This window comes from Impatiens glandulifera, chromosome 5 (assembly GCF_907164915.1).
Source record: "Impatiens glandulifera chromosome 5, dImpGla2.1, whole genome shotgun sequence".
Classification (NCBI taxonomy): domain Eukaryota; kingdom Viridiplantae; phylum Streptophyta; class Magnoliopsida; order Ericales; family Balsaminaceae; genus Impatiens; species Impatiens glandulifera.
Window position 1 is genome coordinate 15,936,925 of NC_061866.1, and position 15,229 is coordinate 15,952,153.

Here is a 15,229-nt window from a genome sequence, read left to right on the forward strand (position 1 = left end):
TTTGAACGAAACTATCTAGAAAAAAGAAAAAGACCTTCTAAATTAGCAGTAGAAAGATGGAGTCTCATTCAAAATGTACAAGACTTAAGAAAATAATAATAATAGAAACTGTTTACCCTGATTCGTCATTATGGCTTGAAGCGGGTGTAAAAGATCCACTTCGTTAATAGTAGAATTCAAAAACTAGATATTTCAAAGTCTTTTGATGGAGAAATAATCTGAAATATAGACAAAGGAGAAGAAAGAGACGGGTTTAACCGTTTGAAAATGAAAGGAGAAAAGAGAGATGGGTTTAGCCATTTGGAAATAGAAGGAGAAGAGAGAGATGCGTTTGACTATTGGGGATGGAAGAATGAGAAAATGGGAATAGAAGGAGAAGATAGAGAAAAGTTTGATTGTTTGGGAATGAAAGGAGGAGAGATTAATGGTTTAAGAAGGGAAGTCGTGGAGCTTTTTTTGTTTGTATATTTATATAATATATATATATATATATTATATATATAAATATATAACGAGCTACTCGCGAGCTACTCGAACAACAAATATAAATCTCGATGTCACGTGATGAAATTTGACCCGTGGGGCACTAGGCTAGATCGACTCAGATTCTAGCTAGTAAGCCTTTTTAGACAATGCAAGAAAAACTTAGAGAGAAAGAGTTTGAGAATAAGAATTGTATTGATAGAATACTTGGTAATTATAGTGTAATACCTTTTGAGGTATTTATAGGACTTATTATAATTACAACATTAATGACGCACTAATTTAGCACATTCTTTAGTTGTCAATTAATGATGCATTAATTTAGCACATGACTTTTAACTGCCAATTAGTGACGCACTAATATAGCATATGTTTTTTAACTATCAATTAATGATGCACTAATATAACACTTTCCTTCAACTAGAATATTCCTTGGATTGGGCCTACTTAGGCAATTGGGCCTCCCTTGGTCTAGGAACATTAGTGCACTGTGAGGCCAATATTTTAATGAGCCTCGACATCCCCTTAAATGGGTCTTGACACTAATGGTCAGTAACATTCTCCCCCATCTAAGTTATGGCCGTCCTCGGCTCGATCTTGGACCAGTTCTATTTAATCTTCTACCTGAATTGCCGCAAGACATCGGGTAAACCTTCCCCACGCCGCTCGATTTTAAACGGTCCCTCGTATCTACGCACAAGCCCCATGAGCAAATATTGTAGAGACTTACACTGTTGTAGGAGTAATTTCCCCATTCCTCGGTCCCCCTCCTTGAACCCTACTATACGCCTCTTTAGATCTGCCCATTTCTTCATCTTCTTGGTGTCTTCGTCAAAAGATGTTTGAGCAAGATTTGCTTCCTCTACTATGGATTTGGCGAGAGTGAAGGTGGACTGACTTTGACCAACGTAACATGTGGTCAAATTTTGTGGAGTAGATGGTTATGTGGTGTCTTTAACCTTGAGCCCCTCGAAGGCCTCCACACATGCTATCTGGACTTCCTTGGGTACTTCCTCTTTTCCCTTAGACTCGTCCCCATCATCCATCCTAGAAAAATGGCAAATGTCTCATTCCCATGTTTGCGACCTCAGTTGAACCGCATTGTCGAGAGCATTCCCATTCCCTCTAATTCTTTTCTTGTTGGTATCACACTAATCTTCCTGTGATCTAAAATGATTAAGGAGTCAGAATAAGGCATTATACAAGCACGTACCTGATCGAACCATTGTAGTCCCAATACTACATCGTAGTCATCCATAGGGACTAACGTAAACGAGATTGTTCCCTTCTAGTCTCCGATCCTGGTGTTCACTCCCTTAGCCTCCCCGGCCACCGACTTAGTTGTTGTATTCACTGTTAGGAATGGAGTCAACAATAGTAGTGGTTGACCATGTATTATTAACTACGGAAACCGTCGATTGATATTAACTTTGTTAGAAGTTAATATATGTTTCTATTCTTCGCAAGTCGTCATAAACTCTTGACCAAAGTCAAGTGTAGAACTGTTTGTTTAGACGTGAAGCGATAGAAAAAAAGTTGGAAGATTCGGAAATAAAAGAACACAAGACACAAATTTTGTTTATGGATGTTCGGAGCAACTCTCTTACGTCACCCCTTCTTCTCAACCTCGAGAAGGATTCCACTAGAAGATTTGATTTGAATAACACCTCTAAAAAAATCTAGTCAGAAACCAGGTCTTAAACACTGCCTGTTTCTGAACTTCTAGCTCACACAACACTTGTTGAATAGATACTATCTACTCAACTTAAAAAGAGCTCACAATTACAGAAAAGTGATACAATATTTTTCGGTATGAACAATCTCTCACAAAAGATGCTAAGGTAAAAGCATGAATATGTATTTGTAGAGAGAGATTATTTAATTTTCAGGAGAACCCAGATAGTCAAGTCTTGTTTTTTTGTTTTTCCTTTGATCTTATTTTATATCCAAGGCACATCAACGGTCATGTTGCTCAATGGAAATGTTTCCTCCTTCCATTGGATGTGTGTCAGGATACTACATCAGAGAATAATCTTGAGATCGTGGTGTACATGCAATTTGAATAATAGCGCATACGTGGCAGTCATTCATTTGTTGAGATATCCAGCCGGACGGATGCTTCTTCAGGACTCTGACCGCTCGGTCGCTTTCAAGAAATCCAGCCGGACGCACTATTCATTTCGGTCAGCCGGATGCGCCTATGTGGAAATTTCGGTATGCCGGATGTATAGTTCATTTCGATCAGCCGGATGCGCCTACGTGGCAATTTCGGTATGCCGGATACACTATTCATTTCGGTCAGCCGGATTCGTCTACGTGGCAATTTCGGTATGCTAGATGCACTGTTCATTTTTGGTTTTTAATGTTTAAATAAGTATAAGAAATTTACTAATAGCCTCCTTATACATATTAAAATCAAATGCAACCAAAACATTAACAATAGCTATCTATTTTAACCAATTCAAGAACTAGAGTTTTAATTTTTGGAAATTTCGATTTTTGTATAAACATTCGTCAAACCGATTAGAATTGATCCAAAACTACTCCTAACATATTTTAAAAGATGTTATGAAACTTTTTAGATTTTGTTCTTGAGCTAGAATTCAAGAACAAAAACCCGATTTTAAAAAATTTTAAAATAGAACTAGTCTGAAGTGTGAGCATTGTGTCACTTAACAAAAGAAAATGAAACTAAGTCTTGTAGATGTGTGATCGACTTAGGAAAAAGGTTATGTGACCAACAATCTCAAGTGTGAGCATTGTGTACCCATGATTTAATTATGAAACTAAGTTTTGTAGTTGTGTGATCAACTTAGAAAAACAAGTTACGTGACCAATAGTCTTAAGTGTGAGCATTGTGCCACTTCACAAAAGAAAATAAAACTAATTTTGTATGTGATTAAATTAGGAAAAAGGTTATGTGACCATCAGTCTTAAGTGTGAGTATTGTGTACGCATAACAGAAAAAATCAAACTAAGTTTTGGATTTGTGTGATTAACATAAAAAAATGAGTTACGTGAACAATAGTCTTAGTGTGAGTATTGTGCCAATTAACAAAAGAAAATGAAGCTAAGTTTTGAATTAGTATGGTCAACTTAGAAAAATGAGTTACGTGATCAATAATCTCAAGTGTGAGCATTGTGCGCACAAAACTTAAAAACCAAACCAAGTTTTGAATTAATTTGATCAACTTTGAAAAACAAGTTATATGACCAATAGTCTTAAATGTGAGAATAATGTATATCCATCTTAAAAACTTATGACCAATAGTCTTAAATGTGAGCATTGTGTATATCCAGCTTAAAAACTAACATAAGTCTTGATGTGATCAAGGCAACAAGTTCGTGCGACGGAATGCAATATGTTATTGTTGGAAGAACCCCCAATCACAAATGTCAAGACAACCACGCACAATGTAAGAATGAAAAGTCATTACACGTGTGTAAGCACTAAAAATTTACATACCCAATTTATAAAACTAAAATAATTATTTTTGTTTATTTTCGAATAATTAAAATCAAAACAATTAACCCCAAGCCAAAACCTAATTAAAACAATTAATTAGACTAATTATTGTGATAATTAAGATATAATTAATTAAGGAAAATGACCAAAACAAAAAATAAAATTATTTAGGATGAATGTTGTACTCATTTTATTCTAAAATAATTTTAGAAAAAAAATCACGGGATTAAAATAAATAATTTAGGATGAAATGAGATACTCATTTTATCCCCCAAAATTATTTATTTTATACAAAAATAAAATAAAATATATTGGCAAAATATTTTTCATATTTATTTTAATATTTTGTGTATTTTAAAAGATTAAAATTAAAGTGAAAGGGTGAAAGAAAAAATCAATTTCAAACAAGCTCTTAACATTTTAATTAAAAAATAATTTTGCAATCCGAGTGTAGTCGAAATCCGAAAAGAAACCTATAGACGAAACCGCATACATCGTATAGCCCGTTGCAGCCAAAAGAGCGTGCGACTGAGAAGCACCAGATCAGTTGACGCCCGTTGGCTAGAACGCTAACGAAGTGCCTAGTCGCTGACGAAACGCCAACGACACTTCGCCAAACAACCAAGGTTTATTCATCCCTATTCTGGCCAGTTGAGCCAAGAACAACCAAAAAACCATTGAGTGTTTTTGACTAATTCGATCCACTTCGATGAATCAACCGACTTCAAGAGGCTATAATAGCCTCCTTGAGTAAATCCGAAGCCAATAAATGAACTCTCAAGCTTCAAATAAAAAAACCAGAAATCCGCCATTAAAGCTTCAAGCTATTGGATTTTTCGAAATTTCTGCATAAGGTCTTAAAGCTTAGATTTGGGCATTCTCAAAGCTTCCCTAAGGTCTAAGGAGTGTTCTTCAATCCTTAATATGCTTCTAATCACTCTTTATTTCATACTTCAAGTTTGAATTTGAAATTTTATATTTCAATTTTCACAAGCTTGTATGTTGTCTAGTTGTTGGATTTTTGATTGGAAATCAATTCTAGGATCATTTTTGAGCTTTCTGTGAAAGTTAGAACCGATCAATCGGTCTTAAAAAGAAAAATCCAAATTTGAATTTGAAAAATCAAAAAATTAGGTTTTTTGTTATTTAGCTAATCTTTAAGAACAACTACCAAGAAAGTTTCCCAACATGGATGTAATGATGTTCAACAATTATTTGGATAATGTTTGATCCATCCCATTCATGTTTGATCGAAATCAAAATTTTCAAAACAATTGAAAATTTTAGTTTGTGGATTGGTCCAAACGAATAGTCAGTGTTCTTGTTTTGGTGTCAATCAAGTATATGGAGTATAAAGGGAAACTATTGGCTAGATCCTTACACTTCAAAACAACTTTAAGACCAAAAACCCAATTTTTGGCTACAAACTATTTTAAATAAATTGATCATCACCCAGGTCGATTGATACATTAGGGTGATGTTCTAAATGTTCCTTGGAGCTTAGTGAAGCTACCCAGGCCCTTGAATTGAAGAATCTAAGCCTCCATTAAAATTTCAAAACTTGCAATTTTGATGTTCTTGAGGACCAAGAGATCTGACCGAAGATCTTAGATTCGGACCAAATAGTCCGACCGAGAAACTTAACCTAGGACCGATAGGTCCGACCAAGGCTTGTTATCCAGGACCGAGAGGTCCAACCGATGTTCTTCAACTAAGACCGAGAGGTCCGACTGAGGATTTTTACATCCGACCGAGAGGTCAAACCTAGGATTGAGAACTCCTGAACCTAGGATCAATAAGGTCAAACTTAGAACCGAGAGGTCAAACTTAGGATTAAGGATTCTCGACCCTGACCAAGAATTCCCAAACTTAGGACCGAGGAATCTCAACATCGACCGAGAATTACCAAACCTAGGATCGATTAAAGTTATCCCAAGACCTATGGTTTTTACACCCCGAGTGATATTCCTAGACGAGAGTCCTTAACACCTCGATCAAGGCTTCTTAGCCTAGACCAATGGGTCCGACCGATGAAATCGAACCTAAGTCCTAGGACACCGGTCCTAAGGTTTGTTTGGTTCCCTTTTCAAAATTGCAAATTATTTTTGTAATTTTGGAACCTCAAACTATTTTCTAAAAATCCTGAAAAATTAGAAAATGTTTTCAGAATATTTTTGGGATATTTCCACAAAAAATATTTTGATAAAGGTTTGTTTGGGATTTATGTTTAAACCATGATACTTTTAAATGACTGATGTTCTTCAGGTACTTTCATCCCTAAGTTATTATCAGCAATATGTACCAAAGTTTAAATAATTGTTTTTAAAAATTTTTAAATAACGCATAAACCTTATGCATGCTTATGACCAGAATAATAATTGGTTAAAAATAAAACGTTATACAACCGATTTTTCAAAAGTCAAATTTATAAGTAGAGATCGTTTCGAAACGGGTACAGAGGATGAAGCACGTAAGTTCTTTCTTGAGTATCACCAAACTACAACTAAAATAAACTCTGGCTAATACATGTGTATACGTATGCAATTTTTATTGATTTTCAAAAATCAATTGATGACTCTGTTTTAAATAAATAATCTTCTAAAATAATTATTTATAATTAATTTAAACAACAGATTTAAAAAAAAAAAATCAAATTATAGTTTGATTATTTCGAATCCCCAGATTATTTAAAATTGAACCCCAAATTAATTATTTTTAATTGGTTTTAAAAGCAGTCAGGGATCATTTAAAAGTCTTTTAAAATTAATTTTTTATTTTAAAAATAAGATTCCTAACACGCAAAACGAGGTTACAATTTCTCAAACTTCAAACTTTTCCATAAAAACCGACAAAGGGTTTTTCCAGGGGTTATAGTTTTCTAGAGACTCTATTAAGGATTAAATGTTTAACTCGAAAATATAAACTTGTCTTTTGAAACGTTTGTATCACGTTTTCAATTTAATAGGCTTGTCTTGAAAGATACAACACCTAAGAAACACATATGTTTTATCCTATTAAATACCCTATGGCGATGAGTCGTTTGATAGGACATAAGAATTGTAGAGTAGAGGTGGGGGAAAATTATCAATTGAGTTGATATTCTCTGGTTGATGGCGGCGGTTTTACCACCTACACTATTGACGAATGATACTCTCTTATTATTCCCCCTAGAACAAAAATCCTGGATACTATCACCAAAACTGTTGTTTTCAGACAACCAAAACCTCGTCACTACAACCCTTACACGACTACTATATATATATTTTTTGTATGCATGTATAGTCTAAGTGAACATCTCAAATATGTTTCCTTCTATTCAAAACAAGCACTTTTTTGTAAATGTTTGAATTTCCAATCCAGACGATGTGCATGCTTACAAATATCGAGTTGATTCCTTGGATCGATAGTTTCCATAAAAACAAGTGGAACCATGGGATTTACGGATTAACCGCCATAATGAGGTTAACAAACTTTAAGATAAATCACACATTCTTTATGAAAATACAAAGGAGGTGGAACCATACATGATGAGTTTATTATCTGTAGAAGAATTCCAAGCTATCCTAATGATGGACAATGACAACATTTTGCATTTAAAACCACATGTAGAATCAATGTCCTTGAGGAAGCTCTTTCAAGAGAAATACAGATATACTAAGACAACATCTTAGATAATCCTAAAAAAAATGTCACTGACTTCTAGAAATGGAGAAGTCCCCTTAACTATGGATCCTCCCTAAATACAATGACAGTCATGTTGGCTCATTTCTTCATGTCGCAAGCGGATGACAAGCCATCCTCCAAAATCCTGGAGGTAGCATACCAAATGAGTAGGGGAAACAAAGACCCCTCATGTATCATTTTGGCTGAAAGGCTGATGGGTTTGAACGATTGGTTCTTAGCCTCTACCGTGAGCAGAAGAGGTTCACCTCTAATTCTGTACATGTAGCTTCTTGACAAACTAGGATGCTTGCCGCTAGTATTCCTAAAGACATCTTGTCCCCTCCTCTTCAATACCGAATAATGAGGAAGGTGTCTCCTAGACCCCTCGTAGAGAATGGCGATGAAGTTAGGGAATTGCTCTTGTGGTATCCCATCAAGAAAATGGTATACATGATGGGCGATGAACTCTTGATCGTACTTATGAGCTTAGAATGGGTTACTTCCTACTACACTCATAACCTCTATAAAAGTTTGCTCGTCACATTATGCCCCCTTATGTAGGAAATTCCATCGGTATAGATAGACCAATCAATCACAAGGCATATGTGGGATATCTTGAGAAATGGCACAATTCCTGTCAAATGGGTATTCTGAATGAGCGAAAGAACTAACTGATTTCCATTCTAAAAGATTATGAGAAGGTGAAGAAAAATTTAGAGAAGGAAGATTCTAGTGTGGGAACATGCTACAGTTGGACTTAAAGTATGTGACCTCCGTCAACACTTTTTCCTTGTAGACACTCTCTTTAAAATATCAACAAGAGAGCTATGTCTATAACAAACTTAACGAGTATGTTTTATATAACAATTCTATGTTTTCTTTTTGAATCACAAAGGAGATGTTCACTCTCTAGGATTCATCTTATGTACATATGCATTGAATTTTACTTTGTTACAACTGAAAACTCTCATCTCTTTCTCTTCGTAACCTTCCACGACTACGACAGCCGACACGACCCCTGGAAAGAAAGACAAAAAAACGGACGTTTTTTATGTCATTATGACTGAAATGAGAATTTTTTTGGAACATAATTATTTTTCTTGATGCTCATTATATAATTTTTTGACCAAATAGGTTTTTGTTTTAATCTTTCACTTTTCCTTAATGCATCATTCCTAAAATTTGTTACTAGAAAATTTTCATTATCATTTTCAGAAGATAAATTTCGATTAATGTCAATGTCTTGGTCATTTAATTCTATTTCGGTGGATGAACTAGAATTATTAGACAAATTATCAGTTTCAACACAATTTTCTAAGATAATAGGATTAGGACAACATGTTTTAGACTCATTAAGAAATTTTGATATAAGATCACGTTGTTACTATTATATATTCCTTCCTTAGGAGGAATGTTTTCATTAAAAGGAAAAATGTTTTCAAAATGTTTTACATTCCTGTATGTAAAATTTTTGTTTTTGTCAATATCAAACAACTTGAATGATTTTGGTCCAACTTGAATGATTTTGGTCCAACTTAATATCTCACAAAAAATGATTTTATTTCTCGAATATCAAACTTAGATTTGCGAGGATTGTTATTTGAATTGTAACAAATATACCCAAAAGTTTTGATATCCTCTTAAATTGGATTTTGTTTTTAAGAATTTGATATTGAGTTTTCCATTTTAAAATTTGAGATGGCAACCTATTAATTAAATTTATTTTTATAAGCATAGAAAAAGTGTAAAATTTGATTGGTAAATTAAATTGAAACATAAGGAATTTTGCAACTTTTAACAAATGTCTATACTTTTCTTTCTACTAACCATTTTGTGAGGTGTGTAGAGGGATGATCTTTCATGAAAAATACCTAATGAATTGAATAAATTTAAACATCCTAGATTAACAAATTCAGTACAATTATCAGTTCTAATTGTTTTGATCTTAATATCATATTGAGTTTTAGTCATTTCAAAAAATTCAAGTAATATATTCTAAACTAATTCCTTATTTTCAATAAATAAAAAAGTCCAAGTACATTTGCTAAATCATCAACAAGAGTTAACATAAAAGGACAGTGTATATATGACTCTTGTCTATATGGGCCCCAAACATTAACATAAATTAATTCGGAAAAAAAATATAATACTCGTTGAACTGTTTTGAAAAAATAATTTGTGCATTTTGGATTTATTGCATACTTCACAGTGATATAAACTAGAAATATAATCCAGTACAAATTTTATTATACATATTATTGAAACTAATATTGTAAATATTACAAAATCTAAAAATTGAGAGAATTCAAAAAATATTCAACACCTATTTTTTTTTCTTTTTAATTTTAAGGTCTTGTATTTTGCAACAAGTAGAATCAAATATATATTGTATTTTATTTGATTTTAATCATTTTAAAATTGATATTAAATTGTATTTGAATTCAGGTAAAAATACATGTTGTAAGATAATTTTATTTGTTAATTTCACTCAACCAATGAAGTTAATAGATACTCTAGTCTTATTTAAAAGATAAACAAAAATTAAATCTTTTAATATTTTATAATCAAATATTTTTTTTAATTAAGGAGAACTAGAATGACACCCCACAGTCATGCCCCGCTTCAACTCAAAATGCTTGCAGTTGGAATCAAACATTTTTCTTTTTGAAAACAATCATGTTTCTTGCACTTGTATCTATAATCCATATCTGATTCTTTTAAAAATTTTGGTTAAACTTTGAACAATTATGTATATTAGAAAATAAATTAAAACAGGACTTACCAGCACAATTTTTTTTTCTAGAAGATGCTTCATAAGAGGTTGACTGTTTCATTTTATTCAACATAATGTTCAACATCTGTATAGCTCCATCCGAGTATCCTTTTGTGAAATATTCTTCTTTTGATCTTCACAATCCATATTAATAGGAGTGAATGTCATGTTTATAGAGTTCTTCCATTTGAATCCTTATTACCCTTCCACCAATTCGAATACCCGATAAGTTTGAAACATCCTTCTCTGAGATGCCCAGTACCCTCGCAGTTTAGACAGTAAAGATTAGCTTTTGAAATTGAATTTCTTCCCTTAAATTTTTTATCATTCTATATCTTTCATTTTTCATATCCTGCTCCTAACTCAATAGACATAGCAACATGATCCATATTTTCTTGTCCGACATTACTAATTTGTCTTTGTTTTTAACAGACAAAAGTGAAGCATAAGCTCTATCAATATTTAATAGAAGTTTAGAAACTAGAATTAAATTTCTCACATAATCAAAAGTAAAACTAAATCTTGTCAAAAATTGCCCTATCTTATTTTGACATCTTCTTTTTCAATAATATTTGAAATCTTACAACATTTGTTTACACTTACTCTACAATTACATCTTGGAATTAGATTAAGGGCACGTAACTCATCTCATAATATGTTCATCTTAGCGTACTATGCCTTTAGTTCTCCAACATTCGACTTCATGATCTTTTTTATCCCAAAAAAGAATCGATTCAATACATTTCTTATGTGCCCATAGGTGCTATATTGGATTTGAATAACTGATTTTAGTTTATAATTGAAGCGAAGACGACTCATTTTTTTAACTTAGTATATTTTCTTGATACACTCTCATAGTTCAAGAGTCGTCTCGGTATGCATAAAGTCCTCTTTAATTTCAGGAATTAAATATTTAAGCACCAAAGACCAACTACAAAATCTTCTTTAATCCATCTAGTATAATCAATATCATCTTCATGATAAACGATTGAACCATTCTTGTTTCAATTTTTCTGTTAATGTTAATGCTATCCTCATACTCTGACTCCAGCTATAATAGTTTTTCCATAGAACAGTGATGTAACAATCGACCTACCAGGGTTATCATGATATGATACGTGCAAAGGATCATCCACGCCTTGCACAATTCTTTATTTGTTCTTTTCGGTCTTCTTTCAATTACTTCTACGATCATTTGTGTTCGCCGAAATCTCTTCACCTCTAGTTAAATCGTTTTTTCTCTAATACCATGTAAAATTTTGAAGAGATTTTAGTATAAGATGAAACATAACTAAGATAGAGATAAATTAATTTTCAGATGAATAAAATACCTATGAACTTGACAATAGAGAATTAGAAAATGTCTCAAATCCTAAGGGACTGCCTCCCTTTTATATATGTCAAAATATTACATTGATCCTTATAGTTTTAGCTAATATATAAACTAAATATTTAACTAATGTATTTGTTTATAACTTATAAACAAATATTTACAATAAATTGTATAAATTATATTCAAACATAATTTAATTACAGACTCAATGAACATAGACATATCCATGTAAACATAAATCAAACAATTTTTTTTAATTAAAGAGAACGCATGACACCTCACTGCCATGACTCATGTTTCAACTCAAAACGCTTTCAGTTGTAATCGAACCCGTGACATTTTGATCTATTAGCCGACTCTTATCACTGATCTATCTTGGTGGATTTTAAATCATACATTTGAAAATGCATATAAGTGATGACTTGTTGGACTAATCAAAGATTGGAAAGAATCAACCTTGTAACTATGTGAATTGCGTTTGAAAGAGGTAAATGTTTCAAGAAACGTCAAATTAAAGGCATATTTGGATTGTGAATAGACACAATATTTGCAAGACCAGAAACATAGAAAGAAAGAAAGAATGGGTTTATAGTATGTTTGAAAGAAAAAAATAAATTGTTTGAATTACATAAAGTTGTGACTTAGATGTCCATTTTAAAGAGTCTAAACCAGTACATGTTGTCTAGAAGAAACATGTAATTAAGTAGTAGATATAAATGAATACATGTGTTTTGGTTTTGTTTAAACATTTTATTAACTCACTTTGTGGAAGAGGAGACATTAATAAGGTCTTGAAGACGCCTTTCCAATTCAACCAGACGGCTCGACCAATCGCTTCTTATGTTCAACGTCCGAACGCTGCTGAAATCCTCACCCTCATCTTCATCACTATCCGTCTCACTAATTTCATCGAGTTTCTCTTTCTTTAACATCTTTTTCTTTTCGATTTTCTGAAAAGAAGCCTTTTCTATAGCTAACAGGATATCAGATCCTCTTAATTCTCCACTCTCTTGTCCTCGTCGTTGCTGCTGCCGCCGCGATTTCCGTTCCGCTGTATTTGACGTACGGTTATTTGTTCTTAGCAGACCGGAATTTTTTTCCGGCGGTGTTTTCGATGATTCCAGAGCACTGAGGACGGCGTAGCCCAGGCCACCTCCGATTTCTTTTTGGTTACCATCCATCTGTTGAGCGAGATGCTGAGAGACAAATACAGGTCTGAGCGGCGACCATTTGGCGATAAATCGGCCACCGAGGAACTTGAAAGAAGTAGTACTATTGCTTAGACAGGGGGCCGCCGCCGCCGTGATCGTCACCGGCGACTGCATTGGAGCGGAGCCCCGGTACCACATGAAGGGCTTGTGGTTGTTGAGTAATTGGAGATTCGGAATGGAGATTAATATGTGTCTTTACAAATTATAATTAAAAATCGTCGACCACAATAATTTAGGTCCGACCGACCTAGCCCAGGTTTCTAAAGTCTACATTTGTCTATGAAGTCATTTCATATATTAAAATTAACCCTTTTAGTTCAAATATCATTTATGCATACATTACATAAAACTTGTAATTATTTTTTTGAAAACGGTGTCATTTCATTAGAAAAAAAATTCAAAGTAAAGGAATAAAACTTATAATCTTGGGGGTAATTATTCACTAAGTTGTTTTGGTTATTTAACTATATTAATTTGGCTCTAACAAAATGATTTAGACATTATCAAGATCTAATATTTAAATTATAGTTTTAAAATCCGGCCCAGTCATCAACCAAGTAAAAAATATTAATTGTGTTAACTGGTTTAATGGGTGAGTTTCATAATATAATAATACAAAAATAGAAGAAAAAATCATCAAATTGTTTATACAATAATAGTCAAATAAATATAAAAAAGACTAAACTAGATTATGCGAGAGACAATGCTCAAATCAAACTGCAACTTCCGATTTTTTATGATAGCTATGCTTTTATCTAGAGAAAAAGCTAGGTTTAAATTATGTTTTACAATGTCATCTTAACTCGATTTTTTAGTCTGGTAAATCGGAACGAATTAGTTTAGGTAGGAGATGGAACTTGAGGTGAATGAAAGAGTTTGTCATTCTCAATGTTTAAAATAAGAAATCAATAATTTACCCAAATTGAACTAGAAATAGGTAAATCAGATTAAAACCAAAAAATGGGGAGAGGGGAACTAAGAGAGTGATAAATGAAAAAAAATAAGTAATTTTTTTTATAAAAATAGGATAAACCCGCTGGGTTAACCTGGGCTGCCGAATTTCCAGTCCAACCGACGGGTTGGCCGAGTTTAACTGGGTTGATTTCATTTCACCTTTTTTTTCATCAACCCAGTCCGATTTGACGCTCGATTCACTGGTTACCGGTCCGACCAGCCGGCCAGGCCGAGTTTCAAAACTGTTTGAATAAGTTTGACAAAATTAAAATTATTATATTGGTATACTTTTGTTAATGAAAGAAAATAATAATAATTAAACATACTTTGTTAAAAAATAAAATATATTGGTACTAATAATAAATTATCACATTTTAAAATAATAAATAAATATAACCATTTATAAACAATAATAGCTAGATAAAAAATATATATGTTTTGCAAGATATTCTTTATATTATTAATGCAGAATATTTTATCACAAAATCCTTAAATAAACTAAAAAATGGTAAGGCTCTAAATGATCTTAATTTAATCTATCTATTGTGTTTGTGAAAATAAATACTTCAAAATTTAGTCCAATTTAAAAAAAAAAATAAACATTAGATTGTCAAAAAAGTTATTTGAAATGTTCATATAATTTCACAATAATTAAAATAACCTGAGTGACAAGAACCGTTGTCTAATATACCAATACTCAACTCAAAACATTTTTTTTTATTTATAATAATAATATATTTAATAAATTTGTGTGTGTAGACAATTGTACATCACCTTGAAGAAAGCTTTTCATTCATACTTGATATATGCAAGAATGATAAATTGTACAACAAAATTAATTTTTACTATACATAAATAAATAAGAGTTTTTCGGCCTATATATATACCAATAAAAATTTACCAGCACATTACTTTTTTTTTTAGAAAAACGATTTATTATTATTTTATTAAAAATTCTCAAAAAGGAAAAAAGGCAAATGAGTTTCTGTATTTTCCTAGACAAGTCTGGAAAAATATAGTTCGAAAAAGTCTAAAAGAAAATGAATTACACAACACACAAACAATTGAGGCGTTTATCTAACTAAAAAAATTTATGTTCTCGTGACTTCTTTAATGTGATTTTCCAGTTTCATCTTAGTGTCCAGTTTTGCTCAGTCATTGATACTTGTCTCAACGTTTGTAGATTTGTGCTGCTGTCAAATACAATGTCTTCCCATGTCTCCTTTTCACTTCTTATTCTCGAGTGCAACCTTGCGTTCCTTTCTCGCCAAATGTGGTAGACTATTGTACCAAAGTCGCTTTTCAAAACACTTGACTTGAAGTTTTTCCCCTTTGCTTTGAATATG

General features: G+C 32.6%; 1 protein-coding gene across 1 annotated transcript; it reads right to left on the reverse strand.

The window, feature by feature from the left end:
- Positions 1-12,312: 12,312 nt before the first annotated feature.
- Positions 12,313-13,120, reverse strand: LOC124940232. Its single transcript, XM_047480723.1, has one exon. The coding sequence runs from the start codon at positions 13,065-13,067 to the stop codon at positions 12,477-12,479; it is 591 nt and encodes a 196-aa protein (XP_047336679.1). The 5' UTR covers positions 13,068-13,120; the 3' UTR covers positions 12,313-12,476.
- Positions 13,121-15,229: the final 2,109 nt, after the last annotated feature.

Excerpts from the sequence above, each read along its gene's own strand:
- LOC124940232 (XM_047480723.1), bottom strand. The coding sequence starts at position 13,067 with ATGTGGTACCGGGGCTCCGCTCCAATGCAGTCGCCGGTGACGATCACG.